This window comes from Anser anser (genome assembly GCF_964211835.1).
Source record: "Anser anser genome assembly, chromosome: 2".
Taxonomy (NCBI): domain Eukaryota; kingdom Metazoa; phylum Chordata; class Aves; order Anseriformes; family Anatidae; genus Anser; species Anser anser.
Window position 1 is genome coordinate 141,479,850 of NC_139721.1, and position 25,568 is coordinate 141,505,417.

At 38.4% G+C, this 25,568-nt stretch overlaps 2 protein-coding genes across 4 annotated transcripts in view; both read left to right on the forward strand.

Moving 5' to 3' along the window:
• Positions 1-14,537, forward strand: part of MRC1 (mannose receptor C-type 1) — a 58,023-nt gene extending 43,486 nt beyond the window's left edge. For all 3 annotated transcript variants that reach the window (XM_083822492.1, XM_083822491.1, XM_083822493.1), the window contains 9 exons: positions 885-1,054; positions 3,027-3,129; positions 3,996-4,225; positions 5,251-5,416; positions 6,165-6,317; positions 8,862-8,978; positions 10,837-11,004; positions 13,796-13,849; positions 14,180-14,537. In XM_083822492.1, the coding sequence (XP_083678618.1) occupies positions 885-1,054; positions 3,027-3,129; positions 3,996-4,225; positions 5,251-5,416; positions 6,165-6,317; positions 8,862-8,978; positions 10,837-11,004; positions 13,796-13,849; positions 14,180-14,430 (1,412 nt within the window). In that variant the 3' untranslated portion in view covers positions 14,431-14,537. The remainder of the gene's footprint in view (positions 1-884; positions 1,055-3,026; positions 3,130-3,995; positions 4,226-5,250; positions 5,417-6,164; positions 6,318-8,861; positions 8,979-10,836; positions 11,005-13,795; positions 13,850-14,179) is intronic.
• Positions 14,538-18,996: 4,459 nt separating this feature from the next.
• LOC310893461 (macrophage mannose receptor 1-like) overlaps positions 18,997-25,568 on the forward strand; it is a 33,196-nt gene continuing 26,624 nt past the window's right edge. Inside the window, exons 1-6 of the mRNA XM_083822494.1 lie at positions 18,997-19,701; positions 21,210-21,608; positions 22,862-23,035; positions 23,743-23,907; positions 24,067-24,183; positions 25,104-25,250. Coding sequence (XP_083678620.1) covers positions 19,626-19,701; positions 21,210-21,608; positions 22,862-23,035; positions 23,743-23,907; positions 24,067-24,183; positions 25,104-25,250 — 1,078 coding nt within the window. The 5' untranslated portion in view covers positions 18,997-19,625. The remainder of the gene's footprint in view (positions 19,702-21,209; positions 21,609-22,861; positions 23,036-23,742; positions 23,908-24,066; positions 24,184-25,103; positions 25,251-25,568) is intronic.

The window sequence follows — 25,568 nt, forward strand, 5'->3', positions numbered from 1 at the left end:
ATTGACAATATTAACATTTGGCAAAGAAATCTATAGGTCTTATTCCTGGAAAGGTAAGTTGCATTCATTTTAAAAGACTAAGGCAAGGTGAATGGTTGATAGAGCAGACAGTAATGTAAAGAAGAGTGAGCTCTTAATGTTGACTAGCAATTGGCAAAAGCCATGATACATTTATTTTAGCAGTGTTTGATATGCTGTGGTTTAGTGGGTTGATAAATGCCAGCTGACCTAGCCTGCTCTGTTTTTGAGCTAGCCACACTAAGATGCACAAGCACATTCCTGGACTGTGCAAAGCTGTGGTAATTGATTCACTTGTGATAAACAGTTCTGTTGAAACTTATTTTAAAGCATCTCTCTTGTGCACTCTGCTCCCTGTTATGGCAGTGCAGGCTGGTATGCAACCCAGGTGTTCCATTTTAAGAGGAAAAACATTTGCTGTTACAGCTGCAGACAAACAAGTGGTTGGTGCTCAGTTGTGTTGTCTCTATGCTGCCACAGTGGCATAACCACACTGGTGGGATTATCAGAAATGTATGGAATCTACATGGCTTTATATTTCAAAATCAATTGTAGGACTGGGATTTAAAAACGCCTTGAGACATTTTAAAAAGCATTCCTGTCATGATTTCGGGATTCATCTCTGTACCAGGTTAGATACTTAGCTGAAGTATCTAGCACAAAGCAACAGCTTTATATGTGATTCCCAGTTTATTAAACTAAAAAGTCAACTCCTTTTCATCTTACCTGTTTGTGTCGTCAACAATAAATTTTTCTGTATTTCAGAAAAATACTTAAGCTCTCAGAGGCCTTACACCTGGGTTCAATTACCCTTCATTAAAAGTATCTTTTTTTTTTTTTTCTGTCTCTCTCTTTTAAAACTCTAGCTTTCCTCACCTTTCATATGAAAGATTTTGTTACTGACACATGGATTGGATTAAATGATATAAATCATGAACTGAGGTTCCTCTGGACAGATGGAACAGGAGTTTACTTTACAAACTGGGCCAAAGGCTTTCCATCGGGACATATGGGTTTATACTCATATGATGGCCAGGTAAATAACAATCACAAACTGTCCACTGAAATTTGATTTTAGATTACATGTAGGCATTTGCTGGGATTTGAGACATGTTTCTGTTCGACTTTCTAGTTTCTTGATTACTATGATTACTTGCATGTCTAAAGAATTTAATAACAGCACTGTCCTCACTGTTATTTTTCTTTGTTCATTCCCCCCTCACCTCCACCTGAAACCTGGCATTTTTAAACTATTATTTAAAGTGGTTTACATGGTACTACATATTTCACTGATATAATAGTTAATTGCAATCCTTCTTATACATGTCACACAAATCCAAATAGAGTGAAGGGCTCTGAGCCCTTGCGAAGTTGCTGTATTTGCTGTTGATAGGATCTGTAGAGTGCTCATACAAAGATTACTTTCAGATTTCAATTCTCTGTGTCCATGAAGGCTGCATGGCACCTGTGTTTGTCCTGCCTTTTCTAATTAATACACTTTTCCAAAAAGATGGTGGGATTCCTACCTTGTGGCATTGCCCCAAAAATGCACTGAATGAGCACATCTTCCTAGTCCTTTGACCATAGTCGTGCCTGAACTTCAAGGGTTTCTAAGTTGGCATGCAGCTTGCAAGAATCATTTACAGGAAAACCTTCCCTACTGTTCATGCAAGCAAAAGTTGTCATTCACATTTGCAGGAAGGACATGTTTCTGTAAAAAGCTAGCCATTCAGGCTTTACGGGGAGAGAAAAAAAAAAAAAGGCAAAAAACTTCCCCTATTTCTCTGTCGTGCAAACTGATCTGATAGGTCACAGAGTCCCTCTCTTTGATCTTACATATTTATATCTTACATCTGTGCTATGGAACTACAGCATATTACAATGCTAGCTATATTTCTCTATGGAATTCTCACCATAGAAGTCTTAGTTTTATGTACAATGTCCTTTTCCTTTTTTTGGAAGCATCACCTCTGAGCTTCTTGTGCCTAATGGAGGAGGAAAATTTGGGACAATAAAAATAGAAAAGCAACTTTAAAATGTTACTTTTGGAAGGAGCAATATATATATATATATATTTTTTTTTTTTTTTGGTGAAAACTAGCAGGGTTTCTATGAAGTCGTCTGTGAAAACTAGTAAAGCCCCTATTTTATAAATTTTAAATTTATTTTTACTTGACCTCAGCAAAATAAGAACTTGTCACAGTTAATAAAAAGTTCTACAAAACTGTTCAATTGGAAAGATTTAAGTCTTAATGCATTCCACTTGCAAATGAAGTTTTTCTCTGTGCATCTCCTCCTGGACTGCAAAAATAACTAAGAAAATGGAATAAAATAAACATGGATGTTCCATTGCACAAAACCATTTGTAAACAAAAAGCCCTCTGCATTAGTCACTCTTCATTCAAAATGTGCTAGCGTAAATTCTAGCCATAGAGTCCATGTAAGAGAAGCTGAAATGTACAGCACACTGTAAGGGTGTTATGTACTAATCTGTATAAGTGGCTGACTTTGAGCTTGAGCGGTTCTAATTTTGCTGGTTTTGTGGTATTACAGCTTACAACAATAGATTTAAATAAGGGACTGATATATCAGAAATGTTCCACTGCCCACTGAGGGTCTCTTTTTTCTTTTTTTTCTCTTTTTTTCCCCTGGGGCAAAGTTTAACACTCTTTTCTACAAAAGTTGAAAAGTTGATTTAATTTCTTCTTAACTTGTTTGTGGCTTTCCTTCTCTCCATGCTGTATGCCTGGGGATGGGAGGATGCCAGAATTTTTTTGGTCTGCCTATTCACCCCAGTGTTGTGCAAGACAAAGCAACTTCAAGAAATTTGAGAAGTGCAAGAGGAACAGAAACTCTACATCATTAAAAACTTATACTATTCAATATTACAAGGATTGGAGAGTAAAACTGCAGTATTATTTTTGTCTGAAGATGTAAAAGGGGGACAAAAGTTTCTTATTTGCATTTTCTAGTTATTTGTAACTGATTTTGTATCTTTTTGCCCCAAGGCTGATTGTGTTGTCATGAGAAACAATCCTGTTAAGGATGCAGGGAAGTGGGCTGATGAGAGTTGTGATAACAACAGAGGATATATATGCCAAATTAATGCAGGTACTTGTGTTTTCTTTTAAACTATAATCAAAGCTCATGAGTTTTCAGGCTTTTGCTTGTGTGTTAAGTGTGGATTTCAACACCATTTCACTCCCAATAAAGATACATCCACAAATTGTTTTTCAGGCAGGAACATAAGGGTCATATTTGTCAGACCAAAGGTCCAGTTAGGGTCTGCTCTCAGCAGACCCTTACCAGTAACTGCCATGTTATTAACTTCCTGAGCTGGAATATGTATCTGCATGTTTGTGCTTAGTATGACCCTTAACGTGATATTTGTTGCATGATTTTGTCTGCCGTTTTCTGAACATGTTGGGTTTCAGAACACATCCTGGAAAATAATGAATTGTACACATAGCATGAACTGTCTGGAGTGTGAATGTTACTCATTCACCTTGAACTTGAACTAATTCACCTCTAGAAAGGAAATTAAAACCAGTGAAAACCTGGATTTAAATATCAGATTGATTTGTAAGGGCTGGTCTGTTACAGAGTTTTCCTTTTCTCTGGCAAAAAGTGAAAAATCTGTCCAAAACAGCCAGTCTCTGCAAAACACTTTTGTTGAAGAAAAAAATATTAAAGAAATTGTGACCTATGCTAATCCATTTCAGTAATACTGGGTTATGCAGAATGCTCCTTTACTCTGTGTCACAGGTTGCTTTAATTAGCTCCTTTCCTTTCAACAGTTCCGTACTCGACTTTTATTACTGATGCTGGCTTAAAGAATAGCACATCTAACCCATGCTAGTCGGGGAATATGAAATGAAGAAAAGAGGCAGGTTGCTTTATCCTATTTGCAACCACAGTCAAATCATAATCACCTTTAGAACAAATATATGAGCCTTTATCTGTCCTTTATTTTGCAGATGCTGAGCTTCTCCCTTCTACAGGTACAGACCCATCGAGCATTTTCCGTTATGGTAACAGTAGTTATTTGTTCATCCATACCAAAATGAAATGGGAGGATGCACGAAATAACTGCAGACGTGATCAGTTTGATCTTTCCAGCATCTTAGACCCCTACAGTCATTCGTTCCTGTGGCTAAAGATATTAAAGTATGGGGTGCCCATGTGGATTGGACTTAACAGTAATGTGGTAAGAACATCAAACTGGCTGAACGTGATGCTGCTCCTCTTATGGACAGCTCAGAAAATGCAAAGTCTTATTATCTTGTTTTACTTTTAGCTTATTAGTTTATATCTTGGTCCTAAATACTTTTATGTACTGTCAGATTTATGGGTTGGGATCTCTCCTCTTCCATTACTCTGATTAAATTGTATATAGTGGACATATTTTTCACACTTGTTTTATGACATTAAACTCTGTGCACTTCCAAACAATACATTTTAGGCTGGCATTTGGAAATATTTCTTTGTATAGATAGTGCAACATTTGCTTTTTGAGATAAAATCCACAAATTTTAAGATGTACAGTGAGAATCACTTATTCTAAATAACAACATTTATTTTTCAGAAATAGTTAATTGTTTTACCTCATTTTATTTTACTTCTCTGCCCTGTCCTAGTTCTTTGATACGTTGATACTTTCTGGATATTAAAACGCACCGCCTTTTCTGCTTGGCACAGGTTCTTGTCATGCATTCCGTTCATCTGGCTGAGCACACAAAAGAAATACAAATTAATGAACCTAATACACTCCTCCTTAAATAAATAAGACATTCCCCAGACTTACTCAACTGAATGATTCCATTGAATTCACAAGCTTAGCTGGGAGATAATTCAGTTTTTAAACTTACTTTAAATTAAAAAAAATTACATTTTTTGAAACATGGGGGAAAACAAAAATTACTCATCAGAATTTCACTCCTAAAAATATTTATATGAAATGATTACACCCAAATTAACAGTTTTGTTATGTTCAAAATTAATTCAGTGTCGCTTCCTCTGCATTTCCTTTTGCTGAAAAGCATTTGTTGCTCTGCTGTATTTCTCAATGAACAGCTGCTTGTCACAAATAAATTTAAAAGTCTGAGCAATTTGCATTTGTTATCGATTTCTAAATGAAATCTTCTGGCACAAGCATCTACATAGACATTTGACTAACAAAGAAATGGTTAATGCTTAGGGTTTAATCATTCCTGTTGTTTTTTTTTTTTTTAGACTAATGGACGTTATGAATGGATTGATAACTGGAGAATGAAGTATACTAAATGGGCTGAAGGGGAGCCAAAGCAGAAAATAGGCTGTGTCTATCTAGACATTTCTGGAGCCTGGAAGACAGGATTCTGCAATGAAAGTTACTTCTCTGTTTGCAAAAAGAACGATGGTAAGAACTTGAATCAAACCATTGTAATTACAATGATGAACTGTTTAGAGTTCATTGTGCCAGGTGGTATGCTAATGTATATTTAGATGCCGTGTTTCATTTCAAGAACTAAATAGATGAAATGATTAAAATGTAATTGGTTTGAATGGGGCTGCTTTCAAATGAAGGCCAACACTTATTACCAAACTAGATTGACTGTGAATAGCCATCACTTTACATTATTACTTATATATATATATTTCAATTTTATTCCAATATTGTGTAAGCATGCAAAACCAAAAATCTTCAAAAATCCAAATGTAGTGACTGTGGTCACGATGGTTCGGTGTTGAAGGAGGAATGGCCGAATGACCAAGACATAAACTTACAACAGAGTGTTTACTCACAGCAGCTTTCCAGGTTTTCCCTTTATAACTGAATAACAAATTACAGATAGTACTGCAATTTTCAAGGACACTCCTTCAGGTCTTCTCTTCTGTTTTTGATCTGAAACTCAGATTGCTCTCATATGATAATGCATTCTGCATTCCATGATAGTAGATCACAGCCTGTATGACTAAGGTCATATGGCCCCTAATTCAGCAAATAAGTCAGCTGTGATTGTGGGTAAAGAGTAGAGCTCAATTTAAGAATAAGTCAAAAGATAACAAAAGTATTACCCTCTCTCTCTCTCTTCTCCTGCTCCCCCCCCTTCCTTTCTTCCTTCTTTTCTTCCTTCATTCCTTCCTTCCATCTGTCTTTCTGACAGTTCAAGCTCCCACTGAGCCCCCTCAACTTCCAGGAAAGTGCCCTGAATCAGAAGGACACCAGTCATGGATCCCTTTTCGAGGTCATTGCTACTACATTGAATCTTCATCTACAAGAAACTGGGCCCAGGCATCTTTAGAATGTCTTCGTTTGGGTAAGTATCTTCAGTCAAAAAGCACATCTTTCCAACATGCTTTTCCTCCTGTGGGAAGCGGAACATGTGATGTGCGTTTTGTGTCTTTGAAGATGGTCCAAGTGTTGGCCCACAGCACAGTTCAATCCAATTATTGCCTTAATTTTGAGGAGATGGAGCTAGTGTCTACCACTGGCACACACTGCCTTTCATGTGTATGGCACCAGGCATTAGAAGAACTGCGTGGCCTGCAGTGAAGATCACTAAAATGGAAACTTGGTCCTTTGACCCTGCTAGGAGGTAGTCGACCTCATCTGTAGCAATCACTAAATCTTGTTTTAATGGCATTTTTAACATTTGCATTTCCAATCTGATTTTCCCCTTGATTATTGCAGTTTTATGCCACTGGAATGAAAAAGTTACAGCTGTCTAGAATGGGTAATGTATTAGTCAGCTAGGGATGTTGTTTCATTCTTGTAACTTCCTTCTCTGGAAAAGTGATGTAAGATTTATTATGCCAGACTTCACGTGTCAATAGCATTGGTGGCTATAGCATCGGTGGCTAAGTGACTTAGGTGTTTAGCCTCCTATTAAAGTATGCAGAGACCTCGTTAATTCAGTCAGTGGAACTAACTACAGATTATTCTTCACCAGAAATATATTTTGACTTTTGGTCAGATGAATTGCACACAAAATGGGTTGCGTAGGTCTCTGCTGGCAATAAACCTACCAGTCCTACCAGTAAAGCCCCTGTCAAAGTACAGACACTGGAGTTGGATAAGAAGAATCTCACTCTTCCTGCTGGTAGTCAAGTTCTTTCTTGGGTTGTCAGGAATTAGTACATTGCCAGCTTTAGTTTGAGAAACTTTAGTATTTCTGAGGGACGGTTGAAGTTTTGGTATGTGTTCTTTAAATCTTACTATATTCTCCACATCAAGATTTGCATAACATTTGGATGAAGATGTAGCCCTCCTTTGGACACTCTCTAACAGTTTTATGTCATTCTTGTATTGTGGTGCCCAAAACTGCATGCAGTGCCTGAGGTGAGGCCACACCAGCGCAGAGCAGAGCAGGACAATCCCCTCCCTCCCCCAGCTAGCCATGCTGTGCTCGATGCACCCCAGGGTATGTTGGCCCTTTTGGTTGCCAGGGCACACTGCTGGCTCATGTTCAACTTGCCATCAACATGTCTTGATGAGTTTTGTGCCTGGACACTTGGACTGACGCTGTCCTGCGACAGCCCTAGGAAGGACCAGAACAGGATGTCCCTTTTTCCTGAGTCCATAATTTGGATTCTTCCCTTTCCATTGTGCCTCTTTCCCCCTCTGGGCTTGTGGGGAAGGACCTTTCATGGGCTGATGGCTCCTTTGATGGCCCTGGAGTAGCCAAAGAAGGGTACTATTTGGGGTCCCCCCTCTGTCCTTGTCTCTCTGTGCTCCTTTGTGGATGTGCAGAGGATCTTTTTACAACAAACTTAACAGTAAACAAACATCTGAATCATTCAGCAAAAGAGGAACCACTAGAAAAACATGAAGACTGTAGTGACAAAAGAGGAACGTTCCATGTTCTCCTATATTCTGCTGTCGCTGCTTGCTCTCTGGGTTTTGTTTGCAGTTGGGAATTTTCCAGTTATATCTCGTGCATAGTAGAATTCTGAACCATAGTAGAATTTATCACTAGCTCAGCAGTGATCCAAATTACTTCTACATTTTCACTCCCTGTAACTGTGCCTTCTTTACCTGAGGAAAAACACCTTCAAAAATTCAACTGCCCAATCAAACCAGTGGATTGTCAAACACAGCTCTTGTTATATACCTATTGACTGGATTCCAGCCTCACACAAGAGGGAAGTGAAGATGCACTTTACCCAGTGTTTAATGCCACTCCATACAAAACTGTGCAGCTCATTCTCTCAGCTGGCACACTGCAGGCTCCATGCTGTGACCTCTTGTCTTTGCTAGAGCATCAGACAGAATGAATCATTATATCAGAATGCCTAGTGTTGCATGTGGATGACTAAAAAGGTATTACACTAACTGGACAACAGATGATCAAAATGACCTTTCTTTTTCTGATGGGTACAATGAGAATGTAGGAAAATAAACATGACCTGGTTGAAGAGTTACACTAATGATTTATGCTTCAGAAAGCCAGCAAGTGTGCTATACGTGATCTATACATAGGCTCAGAAAACATTTAATCATCAATATGTAATGTTGCGCACAGACTGAAGGTATAGCTGCTGTTTACTAAAAACTTGTAATTTTGTTTAGACACTTATTTTTACAGTAAAACATCGGCAGAAATTTATACTGGATAACATATTGGCCTGTTGTATTTTTCCTTGAGTTGTTAGCTGTGTTGCTATTTTCCAGTGAAGGAGGAAACAGTGCTAGTGCAATGTCATGAAAATGGTAAGAAATACATAAGCAACAATACAAGCTTGGAATTTGGCACAGATAATCAGTAGTAAAAATAAGACTGACATCTCACAGGATAACAAGAATGCATTCCACTATGAACCTTACGCCTCTAAGAGATTTTTGTTCTCTTTGGGTGTTGCAGGTTCCTCTTTGGTATCAGTAGAAGACTCAGCTGAAGCCAGCTTTCTGACATACACCATTGAACCACTTGAAGGGAAAACATCAACTTTTTGGACAGGAATGTACAGAAATGTGGATGGTAATTTCTTTTCTTTTGACTTTTTTTGTTTGGTGAATAATTGTCACAAGCTGTTTGACATGGATGTTAAAATTTTCACGTTATACTTCTGTAATAAATATCAAGGGAAATTAGAAAAGCTAGTAGGGGAAACTGATCAGTTGTAATCAAGCAGTAACCAATAATGTATAACAGAAAGACCATCCTCAGAAAGTTCATCTTGAAGCAAGAGAAGTACTTCACAACAAAGTAAGGCTCAAAGGTGCATACAGCAGAGTGTAGACAAGACCATGCTGGAAGTTAAGCTGAAGTCAAATGGTTCTCAAATGCAGAAGCTCTGGGCTGATGCATTTGTCATGGAGATACTCCAGTTTTAGAGAGAGAGAATAATGTGTCTAACATTACCTCCTGTCTTTGGAATCGCCATCCTGTATGACTAATCTCCCATCTTTAGTTAAGGCTGGCCCTCAGAACTTTGCTTTGAAGCTGGAATTGTTTTTGTCTTCAGAATTTTATAGCATAACTTTTCCTATTTTCTGCCTCACTGTCAGAAAGGGAAGGAAAGAGACAACAGACAGTAGGCTACTTTAATGAAATTACTGCTTATAAAAAAAAAATTTGCTTCTTACTGTTTATTCGTTAATAAAAATAATATTCAGTTACATACTTATTTCTGTCTAATTGATAGACCTAAAGGCTACTTCAGTCTTGTGCTACTTGAGCTAAGACTCCAGTTTAACAACGTCAGAGACAGGACTGCAGAATGGTTCATAGTACTGTTTGTTTGTTTGAGTTTTGGAGGGTTTTTCCCATCATTGCCTGTTCAAACACTTCAATACACCACTTGAGGGCAAGAAAAATATTCAATTATATTACCTGAATCTTAGCCAGGAAACAGGAAACAGGAAACAGTTGTCGCTAGAGGAAGAAAGAATTTGAATAATAATTTATAACACATCAAGAAAAGCTGAGATTTACTCATGTGGTTAATTGTTGCATAAAATAGTTTTTGAAAGTAGTTCTAGAGTAGGTGCAGAACAATACAGTTCCTACAGCGATCATAAACATGAGAGCGCTTCAGCAGGTATATGCCATTGTATAGCTAGGTAGTGATTTCAGTGTTACTAAGTTTAATGATTGTATCAAAATATCATACAGTGGCAAAAAAAGGCAGGTATTTAAAACTAAAACAAGTAAAAAATGAAGACTTATAAGAATAAAACAACTTCCATGCTGAATCTAACCATTTGCTTATCTGAGTACAACTTAAAAGTCACATGGGGCACATTTATTCTAAATAAATAACGCTATTAAAAGAAAGTAAAGAAAAAAAAAAGGAACAGGAAGGATGAAACAGAAAGTCCCAGCATACTTGAACAACAATGATCACAAGATTTTTTAAGCAGATCTTCAGAAATGAAAATTGTGTGTGCAGTCAGTGGGAAGGAGCAGAAATTGAAAACCAAATGGGAAAAGATTAGAATTAAAAAGACTTTTGGGTTTGAAAAGAGTTATATAAAACCTCTCTACATATTACTGAAATAAAGCACATTTTGGTGAAGATAAATTATGTGTTTATTTCAGTCATTTCTATAAACTGAATAAAAAAATTGATGCTATACTAGTGCAATAAACTGTGGGAACTTCATAACTTTATAAGCCAGATTGGTCTTCAATTTCCCCAAAACTGATATTTTATCACTGGCATAATAACTCAAGGGCAACCATGATATGTCAGGCCAAAAATCTAAATAGTCTAGTGGCCTGTCTCCAAGAGTGGCCACAAGATTTCTTAGGAAGGCAACAAACGCAGAACAGGTGTCAAAGATGGAAATAAATACTATCTTGTTTCTTTCCATGTTCAATGTTTCCCATTTAGGAGAATGGCTGTGGCTAGACAACACCGCGGTGAATTTTGTCAACTGGAATGTAGGAGAACCTTCCCCTCAACAAAATGAGCACTGTGTCGAAATGTATGCAAACTCTGGGTACTGGAACAATAACTATTGCTCTTCCTACAAAGGCTATATTTGTAAAAAGCCAAAAAGTAAGTGCTACATTTATAAATTTGTTTTATGTATGGAGTATTCTTCTTGTGTGCTAGTATCAATAGATGGCTTTTACACACAGTGAACTTTAGCTGGGTGTTTTGTGTTTTTTACAAATGCCAAAGGAAGCACATTTGCATACCAACAGAAAGAAAGACTAACTCTTGCCAGAAAGGATTGCAGACTAGCATTCAGATCCCTCAGAATTGTTTTGAAAAGACTGTTTTTCACATTAACTGTTCCTAGTGTAGACACTTTACAAGATTGCCTGTCCTGTATTGATAATTGTTCAGTAATCACATTGTTAATACTGTGCTTTGCACACACAAATTAGTCCCATCTCTTTGAAAATATGTTCCTCGGGGAATCCCTTCTTCTCAGCACAGGGAATGCCCCTAGCTTATTTCCCTTTGGCAGGCTCATGTGCGTGCTATTTGTGAGTATGAAGCAGTGCTTCTGTAAATTGACTATTCATGAATTGTAAATTAACAATTTTGGACCTTTTGTCTCTATGTTGTCCTGTTTTGAGATGATGAATAAATGAAAAGCAAAGCAAATAGCATAGCTTGAATGTACTAAACTGGAAGTGTCCTGAAATAGCAGAATGTGCACGTTTGGCAGTAAGGGCATCTAGTGCATACATTTTCATAGAAGTCATGCTAATCATTTCTTACAGCATATTGCAATATCAAAAATCTACATTTAGCAGCTGCAATATACCCACTTCCTCTACAAGACTGGAAATGAGAGAAGTTTCTGCTATACTTTCTACAAATTTGCTCTCATGCCCATTTTTCCTGACTTACTCAGATACTTGTAATGATGACTGTATCTTGCACAGAAAATACCGCAGAACTGTCAGATATAGCCAGCCATTCAGATTTTACTTATCTGTCTTTTTACATTGTGACTGAAAAAAGAAGACTTTAATTGAAATAGTCTTAGTGGTAGATAAAAAGCTTTACAATCAATGGCCACCATTCTTTTTTGGCTATTCAGCTCTCCTCTTTGTTCTGGCACTGTTATTCACCTGTTTCAATACCCAGTCAGTTCAAGGACCTTAAGCAGATGGAAGACAGTTACTTTTTTTAGGACTAGCTTCAGCCAGTCTAGAGCTGGAATGCTATGGAGTCAGCAAAACACCAGTGTCAGCGCAGGGACTCTACATAGCTGCTCACTCAGGGACAGGACTCAGTTGAATCTTACAGTGCTGTAGAAATGCAGCTCGGGTTGGCAGAATTTTGCGAAACCATGATAGTGTTCCATTTGCAGTGTTGAAAAGATGCATTGAATAGCTAAATGGAGTGTTAGAAGCATCATTTTATTTGGTTGCACTTGCTATGCCTTGCTATGTTTGCTGTTTTCTGAAGAGGCTGCAAATGCAAACCTGTGATTGAAGTTTTCCTGTGAAATAGATGCTATTTGCTGTTCCACTTATTGAGGTAATTTTTACTGTAGCAATTTGAAATTCTGTAACTGGTCTATTACATAAATAATCCAATTCTGTTTTGTAAGTAAGTAGGTACTTCAAAGAAGTGTTCAGCAGTTCAACAGGTGCTAGTAGACTGTGCTGCAAAATAGTGGCTAGGAATATTATGTTCATTGCATCTCACTCTCACTTCTTAGAAATAGCAGATCTGTACCAGTAAATATAGTGCTTGTTTAACGTGTAGGTGAGTTTAAAATGCAGTCATTTCATAGCAAAACCCAACCATGATGTGCATAATACACATGATCAGTGGAACACCACACTTGGTCAGCTAATAATTTTTGGCTGAAAAAAATATCTAGGTTATTATATTCCACTTTTTTTTTTTTTTCAGTCAAATGAAGCAATGCAGCCAGAGGATTATTTTCCAAATATAAATTATTTCCTCCTCTTTCCTGCCAAGACTGTCTCTTACACTGTGATTTCAGACAGAAGGTAGCATTATTGTCACAGAATCACAGAATGGTTGAGATTGGAAGGCACCTCTCTAGGCAAAGATCTGGAAGCATCTAAATCGTGTCTAGTTTTACTTTAAAGAGCTAGATGTAGAGCAATGTAGGTTTGTCTCTAAATGTAAAACTAGCTGTGCTGACAGTCCAGCACTGTTTGGAAAATCTTTGGAAGCAAAGGTTGTTGGATTATTAATTAACTCAGGCAACATAAGTGAGGAGGTTGGTAAAACAATCTAACTTCCTGGGTTCACGTTCATCAGAATGAAACATTATGCATTGATTCAAGATATTAGTTGTGTACTGATTTTATGTCCACATAGCAAAGTGTGGATTTAATCTTTTATAATCACCTACTTTTCCCAGCAAGCCAGATTTCATGGTCCAAATATTTAAATTTAAATTTTAATTTTAAATTTAATTTAAAATTTTAAATTTTTTATTTGCTACATTTATATAGAATGACAAGTACTGCAAGAATTTATAATTGAGGATCATGTCTGAGCATCTCTGCCCTGAAGAAGCTGTGTAGACTTTCTTGTGGTTTTTCAGTGATGTGGGGATTTGTCTCCATGGTGGTTCTTCTCTTGGATTTGTTGCTTCTAGTAGTTTATATAAACACATACATAAGAGACAATAGCACAATAATCATCGTGCTATGACTTTTGATGGGTATATGTAGCTTTGTGTGCTCCAAACCAAGGTGTATGTAGCATTTAGAGATCCGTATTACCATACATTTCTCTGAATATGATTTTCACTATGCTCCAAATAATATAATTATCATATAAACATAAATAACAGAAAAATACAATAATAACGTCATTCTTTTTCAATGTTTTAAAATGCCAGCAATTGAAATACCGCCATCAGCTGAAATGCCACCAGCTGAAATGCCTACAAAGGGTAAGAATATTTTCTTTCAGGTAGACAAAATCTTTTCCAGTGTAATATCATAAACAAAATAAATCTTATTCTGTAATATATATCTTACATTTTCTGATGTATCTGAGTACCAGAGCTGTTTCCTTTGAGCATATTATTACGTAGTGGAATACAATGTACTCATGCATTGTTAGCCTTTTAAAATCAATTAATTTTATGCTATTATATTTTTCTCTAATTATTTTGAAGCAAATTAAACACTTTGTCTTCAAACATAGTGGAAAAAAATTGCTTCCAGTGTTCAGATAGAAATGTAGAACAACCTCTTGATTTCTTTGTATTTGTTTTCAGCAATGACAAAGGATGAGAGGGTTCCTACTCTAAGCCATGGAAAAACAGGAGTTGTGGTTATTGTTGTCATCCTCATCCTAGTTGGAAGCAGCCTTGTGGGCTATCTCTTCTACAAAAGAAGAAAGAATCGCTTGTCAACAAATGACAGCTTTGAGAACAATTTGTATTTTAATAGTGATGCAGTTCCTGGAACTAGTGACACAAAAGATCTTGTGACCAACATAGAACGAAATGAACACGCAACACTGTAATGTAATAAAATGAAATGTAATGTAATATGTAATGTAAAATGTAATGTAATAAAATAAAATGTGCCTTGTTTTAATAAAATTATGCAATTACAATTAAGCCAAAACAATTTTTTCATGTGCAAATACTATATCAGCCAGTTTGTGTGTGCATAACATTACACAGAGCAGTGTCTTTATTCTGTAACCATTTTATATTGTGTAAGATTTCAGACCTCATGATCTGAAGACCGACACTGCATTAGAGATAATGCAAACTAATTATTAAATGGAACAATAGAAATGGTTGCAATAAAGAGAGTGAAATTTAGGTAGATCCAATCGAGCAAGCTTCCAAGATTTGTAGTTTCTGCACCAGATTCATTTCAAACCTACGTTTCATGTAGTAAGGTACAGAGTTCTAAGCTGTTCAGCAAACATCTCTCTAACTCAGCCAGCTTTCAGGTACTCCTGGAGGCTTAACTACAGCAGTAGTTGCTAGGTGATAAGTCTCTGTTTAGGCACATCCTCTTTGAACCAACAGATGAAAAAAATCCTCTCATGGCACAATTTCAGTTCCCGTAATTTCACACAACATAGAGAACCAATAATTTAGTTCTTTAGGCTTATTTATCATCAGGTAAAATCTGCGGGCAGGCCTTTGAAATGTAAAAGTGTGGTTGGCGTTAATTGCCAGAGTTCTGGCTGATCGCAAGTGGATGTGTCTGGGAGAGGTGGTAAAGGTCATGGCAAAAGTTGCTTTTTATAAGGGCAGTTATTGAGGAGGGGAGGAACATTACCTATACATGTTCTGAAGGCTTATGGGAGCGCTGGGCTGTGGTGATCACATGTTGGTGCTGCTCTCCTATACCCTCTGAATAAATGGCATAGGTTTGTGAGGTGTGTACTGGAAGTCAGGAATAATTTAGCTTTACCAATGTATCAGTTAATGCTGATTTGTTTCCTTTCTAAAATGCCTTGATCAGTTACCATTTATGGAAATCTTAGATTCCTAAATGTGGAGTCTATACTCCTAATTTTTGCAAATCTTGTAAAACACAAATCATGCATGATTCCTCACATAAAAAGGTGTGCGAGATTTAATTTTGTGGTTTCAAATTTTGTTCCATGAAATAAACAGTAATCAGCTTTGATTTTTTTAAAAGCAGTTTTGCATTGTATAGTCTTGCCAATGTAAGACTGTAACAAGATAAAATGGAGATGATCTGACCCTGGAGACATTCCATCCTAAGCTGTTATCAAGTAATATATTGACCATATTTTCCTGAATTTGTCCGTGGATTATGTGCTCAAACAATGCCATCTGAGTGATCTAGAAAAATATCTGGAATTATATATGTGTGCAGGTAAGATGGGGAAGTTTGTTCTGGAGCTCCCTTTCTGCAGGTATTTCCTTGCCTCTGTTCCTTCTGCTGTCTCCTTTTTCAATGCACAGCTGTTGGATCATGTCTTTTCAAGGATTAGTACTTCTAGTGGTCCTTCATCCCACCTGATGTGGTTTACAAACCAGAAACGTCATAACTGATTAACGATGTTGAAGATGATGCCATTTCAACTACATGCTTGAAACAGAAAGGTATGCGAAAGGGGCAGTGAAATGCCAAGAGGCCCCAATTGCAATCCCAGCCTCATTGCGCTGGCTGTTGTGCAAAAACCAGGCAGGTGCATTCGCTACCCAAAGTTCAACCCTGTTCTGAGGGCCCGCACAATCTTAAGGTGGTATCTGTACACTGAATGGTTCTTCCGGATAACATTTTGTCACATGTACGTGTGACAGCAGTAGCTGCTTCTGTGAAATGCTGTGCCTGGTCTGCTCTGACATGAAAAGTTTTCAGAAGAAGATGAAATTTAAGCCACATGGTTTACTGTCCCTCCAATTGCAATAAAATGGAATTGAAGCAAATCTCCCATTAAAAAGAGAAAAAAAATGAAGATAATTATGGTTCCATTTAGTAAGCTTAAGATGAGCACTGATGCTAGAAACACAGACTTTAATGGCAGTTTTTGGATGGAAAGCAGAGAAACTAACATGCTTGGACACTTTGAACAGTATCTAATTAACATAAGATTAAATGGAATGCTAGGAACTCGTAATCACACACAGAAAAATAATCCTTTTTTTTTTCTTTATTTTTTTTTTCTTTTTCTTCCCCACATAGAACCTTTCCTGATGGCAACTCATTCCTTAGACTGTCTGAATAAAGAGCCCTGGGTTTTTACTATCATTATTCTTTTGGTCATACTTGTGACAAAACTGATCACACATCTTCAAGAAAGATTGAGAGAGGAGTTCTTCAACAGCTGTTCTCTTTCCACACCCTCACATTATTTCCAGCCTCCCTGGGCTGAGCTGGAATGCAATGGCTTTACCAAACAGCATTTGGTGATCTGGCCAATGGACTATGGACTATGTCCGCTTTTTCTGTTGCTAAGCCATAATGTTCCTACCAAGTGACAGCTACATAGAGAAGTTTCTAAGATTGGGCTGCAGAAATTATCCATGTTGCTCTGTTGGTCTGAATAAAATCACTATGTCTTCTTGGTAATGATTCTTATTCATACAGATGCAATACAATTTGGGACAACATATTCTAAACCACCACCAATTCTTGCAGCCATTCTCTGCTACCAGCTGCTCCTAATCCTGGGCTCAGTCAGTTGCCTTAGAAGCACCCTGTTGCTCTTGTGAGCTCTTATTTTGTCTCCTGACTAGATGCCACTACTTAGATCTTGCTTTCCTGAAGTATTCTTGCTGTAAAAACAACAACAACAAATTTATTGATAAACCAGATGAAAGAGAAGGGCTGAATAGAAAAACAAAAGAAACTTCTAGATGGATCCTTAATAATTCAGATCCATAATCCCTGATTCTGCCAAGTTTTCTTACATTTCATCTTGGAGGTTTAGATAAATGAAAGTCAAAATAAAGTACCATGAAACTTTGTGATTATGCTATGTATGGGGTTTCTGTGTTGATAATCACAGAATTCCTTTCAGATTTTTCATAGCAATTGTTTAACTTCTGTAGGGAAGCATCTGGTGGGACCTGGCTGGGATCACCCATTCATTTCTGCAGGCAGATGAAGAAAGACTTGGTGGTAATAGTCGACAGCATGTAAATGTTTGCCTCTGTGCACGTTGCTACATTTCTTGGTACACTTGCACTTTATTTCTGTTTCCCCTTTTCTGCAGAAGGGTTCAGACATCAGAGAAAAGATGGGGAATCTGCACGCTGTGAGTGTAACTTCCTGCCTGGGAGCAGAGATTGCCAAAGGAACAACGCTGACTCAACACAAACCCCAAAGGCTTTTCCTCCTCGACACTTCTAAGAGTTTGGACTGCTTGCCAAGTGGAAGGTGCCAGACTGAATATCTGCCATCTTCTGATTTTCTTTTCAATTTTTGGGCTGTGGCAGAGTCTTCTCAGACAAGCATGGTGGTGAAGCTGACCTTTGTATATTTTACTCTCTTTCAGCTTCTCCCAGCAGATTCTTGATAAGAGTCCTTCACCAAACACCAGTCTTTCGTTGGAACAGAAGTGGATTCTTTTCCACTGTTACAACTGCATTTGGTGCCTCCCGTTAGCTTTGGAGATGCTGGGACATTGTTCGTAGCAGAACCACAGGACGTTACATTTCTCCTGCCTAAGTGATAAATGACATTTTTCCATTGCACATGTGACGCTCCCAAAAAGGAAGCAAAGAAAGTTGGAAAGCTGATGTAGCAGCGTCAAGCATTCCCATGCTGGGGAGTACTAGAACACTTTATTCCAGAGTCAATGTACTCATCTTGGCATATGTGTCGTAATTTACAGAACAATTGTCCATCTGTTTCTTTGTTGAGGCAGTCCTCCCTCTTTCCTCTTTCCTCAGCTCTCGTTGTCCTTCTCAGGCTCCCATCCTTTCCTTGGTTTCAGTCAGTGGCCTGCTGGTCTCACTATTTTCTCTCAGCATTGTGATTCTTGATCTGCTCTAATTCCTTGTGTACCTTTTTAGACCCACCCAGTGCGTCGTCCATCTGCATCTGAGTCGGAACAATAGAAGTAGGATCCCAGTTCACCATGTAGGTACCCGGAGTTTCTATTGCCTACAGTAGCAGCAATTTTCAGGGGAAGTCTTATTTTGGCTTCCATAGTTCATGGAAGACCTCCGAGTGCTGTTAATAGAATATTAGGGAAATTATCCCAAAGCAGACTTTCCTGAAGGGGACTGAGATTTTTCGAAGGCCATATTTAAGAATACAAAAAGCATTGTAAACATACCCCAGGAATGAGTGCCTTTTCTCGTCCCTCCCCTCTACGTATTTCTAATTCTTTTACATGCCACAAAGGAGAGAGTTTTATTTCAAAGTAAACATCAGAATTTTTCAGTGTCTGAACAGTGTGTACTGCAGTGGGTGCAAGCTGTCATAGGCTAGATGGGTGAAAAATATGGCAGTATTCCTAATCAGTTTAGTTTTCCTCTCTAGCAATAATTGAAAACCCACCATTTTCCGGTGACAGATTTTTTTTCCCCCTGTAATTGTGTGGTTTCTTTTCAGAATTTCACCAATTGTTGCTGTCAGTTTGGGGACGTTGCTTCTGCTTATGTCAAGAATGGAGCAAAGGAAGACACAGGTGCTTCTTGTAGTACACAGTCTTCTGCAGCTTTTCTTTATGGAACTGCAGAAATAGAAAATACAGTTCTTTCTAATTCCAAAGTTGTAGTTACTTGATTTGCATAGTTTTCTCAGCCAATTTTTCACAGTATTGCATTGCACTTTTTTTTAATCATTTATTGATTCATACAAGTCTTTTTCCTTTTTCCTTTTTTTTTTTTTTTTTAACGTTTCCAGTAGAGAGACATTGATGCCACCTACTTCCCCAAAATAATGATAATGTTCCTGAATTGCAAGGTATGTTTCCAAAACTCTTCACTAAAATGTGACTTCTTAGAACTAATACATCCATGGAAAACAAAACTCTTTATTACAGTAATTAGCTTAGAAAGCAAAGTTTCATCATTGCAGTCAAAGGAATCATTACTTCAAAGTTACGTAGGTGACACGATCCGGTTCCTTATTTGCAGACCCAAACTTCCCTGTATCCGTCAAGTCGGAAAAGCTGAAAAGGATTTGTTAATCTGGGTCAGTGCAGAAGGGTTTTCTTACAAGGCACAAGTGTGGGCTTCAGCATCGCTTTGAGGTGAAGGGGAGAAAGGAATGAAACACCTGGCAATGGCTGTCTGCCTGCTCCTGGCTTTTCTCTTTTCCTTTAGCACATCTCTTCAAGTGCCTGGTAAGTCTTTGTTCTCTGCGGAGCATGAAGGTTTGCAAATGTGCTTTCTCATGCTTTCCTCACATCCTTCTTCACGGAGAGAGAGTGCAGTTTAGATCTGTTTGCAGCATGTGATTTGGAACAGTTTCGTTCAGCTCCTAAATCCGCTGTTACCTGTATAGGCACTCTGTTTCCTTAATCTAGTTTTCGAGGAGGTGTTTGAGTGAGAGAAACATGCCAACAGGTGCGGGCATAGCCTAGGCAGTGCTGAGTCTTGAAAACCAGCCAGCTGAATGGGGACATAGCTGACCTGAAATTACTCCATTGGAGGGTAAATCAGCTCAGAGGTACAAGGCAGCGTCCTCTCAGCACACACAGGACCACTGGCTGATGTGCGCATTGATCTGGTGTTCTTGCATAACCAGCAGCACCAATCTAACCCACTATGGGAGAATTTCCTCTGTGCAAGTTTTTGGGCAAGATCGAGCTGGCCCTAACCCATCCCCTGCTAACCTGAAGCTCCACTGAAGAAGGAGAGCTGTGCCAGGGGAAATGCCATCTGGTTGTTCTGACCTTCAGCCCTTTATAGGAACATCACCAAGGCAGTTCGATGGCTCTCTGGCAGCCCCAGGATGCTGGGGTTATGACGCCCCATTTAAGTATTTCACTCCTGGCAGGAAAGCTTGGGTGGCAGTAAAGCTCAATGGCACAGCAGAGCAAGCTGCATGATGTTGCTGTCGCTTAGAGGGGAGCTGAGGGTAAGGCCAGCAGCAAAAATATTCAAGGTTTGGAGCAGGCTGAAATTGTGCCCTGTTTTTGCGGTTGGTCTTTGGAAACAAGGCTGTGCTGTGCAGCACTTCACGTTTCTATTTACATTGCAGCTATTAATGGCACTTAGGACGCGTGGCTTAGCTGTGCTCCGGACTGAAGTGATGATGATGCAAGTTGTGGTTTCCCTCCTGAGAAATGCACAGGCTGAACTCCATGAAGAAATGACTTTTTGCACTGTTGCCGAAAATTTCCAAAATAATTAGCTAAAAATCGAAAACACTGCACCTGTTTGATGATCTGCAAACCATGATGTCATTCTGGGCCAAATATAAAAATGGTTGAATCTTGAGTGAAACCTTTTTAATAGCACTAAAGCAAAAAGCTTTTTTACTAGCAAAATTAAAACCTATCCAATATTCTGCACGGTGGTGAAAGTTTGAAATGTAAAAAGCTTTTTTATGGAAAATAACTGATGACATTTTTGATTAGCATTTTGAGAACAATGTGCTTTAAGGAAGGATGTGAAGACGAAAAAAAATTATCTTGAAAGTGCTGTATTTCCAGCTTCTGTATTGTGTGTATCTTAAGAACATTTTGATGAATGTCCTTCATACTGCTGATGAAACTCCCTGGATTTCTTTCTCTATTGACTCTGAATATTAATTTATTTGTTGTAGCAAGCTGTCAAATAGCAAGTAACTGACCTATTTCCTACTGCATCTCTCCTCAAATATTTGCATTCTGATTTTGCTTTATAGATAGCGGAAAATTTCTAATCTATAACGAAGACAGCAAGCTCTGTGCCCAAGCTCAGAACACTAGCTCGGTCATAACTGCCGCTTGTGACGAGCACAACGAGTTCCAGCAGTTCAGGTGGATCTCTGCCATGCAGCTGCTCAGCATGGGGATGAAGCTCTGCCTGGGAGCACTTGCCAAGGACGATGAGGTTGCCGTCACACTGGAAACCTGCAACAGGACGAACGAGCTTCAGCAGTGGGGATGTAGAAATGAAACCCTTGCAATTAAAGGCAATGATTTATTTCTCAACTATGGCAAAGGGAAGGGGAAGAAAATCAGGCTGTCCAAAGGAACAGGCAAAGGGAGCAGGTGGAAAATTCATGGAACCACAGACAGCGTGTGCTCCCGGCACTATGAGGGTGAGTACTGAAAATTAATTTCTATTTCTAGGTAACTTAGCTGCTCCTGTTTACAAAAACCATTCCACCTCCTGTTGGTCATGCAGCCATCCTCATGGTACAGTGACATCAGTAATAGAGCTGACTACAGAGAGCACCAATGCAGTTCAAACAGGATTGTCCACTTTTCTGCTCATCTCAGAAAGTGTGTTTCTGTCAAATGAAAGAATAAAATGGCAAAGGCCTATGATGAAATCAAAAGGGAGAATGGGAATTCTTTTTGTACAGCAGCACGGGGAGGGAGTCTGTGACTGTTTCAAAACCAATCTGATCCTTTTGTGGAAGAAATGGTGAATTCTGTTATATTTTAATGTTTAATGTTGTTCTGATTTGGTTTGACCACGTGTTGTCATTAAGAAGTTAATTTCAGATTGACATAGTTGTGATCCTCTGCTGACAGTGTTTACCTGGTGTTTCTCAGTCCCAGCAAGAAGAAAAAGTAGAAGAAAGCAAAAAGGAAAGACAGCACTTTATTGTTTTAGAGTTCTGTAAGTCCTAACAACCTAGATAAGGAAACACTGGAGAGTTTGATCTCCTTTTCCTGCATTATTACCCCTCTTGGGTTACATAGACCTGGTATCCAGGTTCAAGTGTCCAACCTCCTTTCTACCATGACACTGGTATGGTGGGAGGTTAAATAGGAAGGGATCATTTTTTTGCCCTGCCCTACAACAATTCTACCTGGAACGAATTGTACCATTATTTTGTTCAGATATGAGCAAGTTAGCCTGAGTAGAGATAGGACTGTCACTTTCCAGCAGAGTCACTTCTGAATTTAAAATATACCTTCCTCTGATGTAGAACAATAAAAAACATCCTAATACCTCCTTTCCAAGCCTCTTCAAACATACAGAGAAAAAAAAGAAGAGATCCTAAACATCATCTGAGGACAGAAATATGTGTGTGATGGGAGAAGCTGAGTCATGAGCACTACTGAAACAGCAGTTCAGATAGAAACGAAAAGAAATGATTGACAGAAATTTGTCTGCGGGCCAAATCAAGGCTGTTTTAGAGTTAATTTTGAACATCTTGCCTCAACCATACCTAACTGGCATAACAACCTTGGAAAACCTTGTAGTAATGAAGTACTGACCTGCTTTCTCCACGTCAGCTCTTGTACAACTCAGCAGTGTCCACAGAGAGCTGCCTAGGAGCACACACTGTGGTCAACACCAGATGCCAACTGACTGCTTTTGATCTGTTTCTCTCCACAGATATGTATACACTGGGAGGAAATACTTTTGGTGCTCCTTGTGTGTTCCCTTTCAAGCTCAATGGTAAATGGTACGCGGAGTGCATCGCTCGGAGTGATGATGCAGACTCTCTCTGGTGTGCAACTTCTTCGGATTTTGATAAAGACCAACGTTTTGGATATTGCCCATTAAAAGGTAATTTATTCAGAAAGATTTCAAGAAAGGCATTCAGTAAAATTTTCATCCTCTCTCACAGTCAAAATCTGCTCAGGATGTGACAGTGGCATTGGACAGCAAGCTCAGTTCTGGCAAGCCTAGTTCACTGGTGAGCGGTGCGATACAGCCTGGGGTGCCTGCTCTGCCCTCTTACTGCTTCTCCAGTTGAGGAGAGGGCTCACTGGGCCTCCCAATACTGGTAGATGTGGAGAGTACTGTGAGGGTGGTAATTGGGACTGATGGAAAAAGGAAGAGAAACCGCTTAGGACTGGTTGAGAAGAAAGTCAGGGCAAATGAAAGGCAGAAAGAAGTGCAAGGGATGAGGCAGATGGGATATGGGGCAAGAGGGGTCCCAAGGTAAGAAATGGATGCGGAGATCAAGATTTTATGTATGGGGAATAGGGAATAGATCAGCGAGTGGGTTAATGTGGACTGAACTGAGAGAGATGTAGATGAGATATAAATGGAAAGGGACAGGATGAATGGAGAAAAATGAGATTTGTAAGGAGAAATAATTCATTATGTTATTAATGTATTATTAATATTGAACAGATAAAACATATACGAGGTGCAAAACCTACCTACCAACAGTTACACTGTTTTAGTCTGCAATAAATATATATATTTATATATCTCTGTGTTAGCAAGTGTGATTATCTTGTCAAATTGCTTTTTCATATTTATAGATACCATCCACAAAGACTTTTGGAAAACAAATCCTTTGACAGGAACCTACTATCAGATAAACTCAAACTCACTTCTGACATGGCACCAAGCAAAGAAAAGCTGCCAGCAGCAGAATGCGGAATTGTTAAGTGTTACGGACCTTCATGAAGAAATGTTTTTATTAGGTAAAGGAAAAAAAAAAGTATTAACACGTTGATGCAGCTGTTTAAAATGAGCTTTAACATGGATACATATATTGACCTGTGAAAATACATTCAAGTGACAAGTTTTATTTGATATCTTATCAGAGGCATTTAATAACTTCATTTCTTTTGTACATGTAGGGCTCACTAATGATCTGGGTTTCAATGCCAAGCTCTGGACTGGTCTTGTCAATAGACTTAACAGTGGCTGGGAATGGACTGGGAGTAGTCCTTTCAGATATCTAAACTGGGCTCCAGGTGAGTGCTTATTTGAAATGATGATCGGTACTTGGGCCAAAATTCTCTTCTCCTCCCTGAATTCCTGTTATCTAATTCCTTTGGTTTCACAGAATTTTTGCAGGTTACAAAAGATTATGATAGAAGTAGGGTATTGCAATAATAAGTAATATTGCAGGTCACACCTGAGATGGATCATCATTAATTCTGAATTTCCCAGAAAAAACAGATAGCTCAACCAAAAAAAAAGTATTTTCAACAAGTATTTGCACCTCATTCAATGTTTGATTTTCCACCTACAGCTTTCTCACCACAATTATTATTCAAACAAAACAAAAACCTCATGAACAATGATATAAAGAAAATTTAATGAGAGAAAATTTTAAGATAAACATCACATAAAATATATTTTAATTGTTTTTCTCATGTATTGATTATGACATTTATGTGATAAACTTTGCTATCTTAATGTTTCCACTATATTTCTTAGGATCTAATTCACCATTGTGCATGTTGCCACATTATATATTTTCGTAATAGCAGTTGTGGCTACAGGGAAATCCAAAGGGCAAGTACTCACATGGAATTAAATATGTATTTCATGTCCAGTGTTTAACAGCACAGGACGATGAGTTTTAGCAATATTACCAACCCATAGGGAATGCCTTAACTGAGCTTTTATAAAGTGTTTTTCTGTATGCTGCAGTATTTCAAACACACTGAATTTCTGCTTAAACAGTGCATGTGATAAGAGGGGTAAGTCTCATTAGTGCCGGCTCATTTGTGCCCCCTCACCATCTCTCTTGGGAATTATCACTCTGAAGAATAATATACCAGGGGCTTTGTTGCTGTGAAATACTTGCACATTCCTTCCTGTGGTGAGATGAACATTTTCAACATTAACAGAGAGATTCTCTGTATATTTTGCCTCTTTCCTAAAGGAAATCCCTCTGTGGAACCTATAAAAATGTGTGGGACATTCCAAGGCAGGAATGGCAAATGGGAAAACCAGGCCTGTGATCGGAAACTGGGATATATTTGCCAAAAGAGAAACTCCTCCACCGTGGATTCTTCCACTATCGCCTCAGGTATGATGGTCAACAAATAAGTCTATTTTTATATGAGTGAGAAATACTGGGCAAGTGCCATGTATGAAATGACATGGTCAAAATTGTTGCACTTGCTGACCTGGGAGGACTTTCATTTTCCTGTTCATTTTAAAGATGTTGTCTAAAAGTTGTTCAACCAAAGATCATTTTGAAAAGAACCCAGGTTACCAAAGAAGGTAGGATCACACATTAAGTCATGTGATCCAGATGGCAAAATACTGCTGAATATTCTGTGCTCTGCAAAACACACTAACGACATGTCTTGCAAAAAGGTGTGAGCCAGAGTTCAGGCTCCTT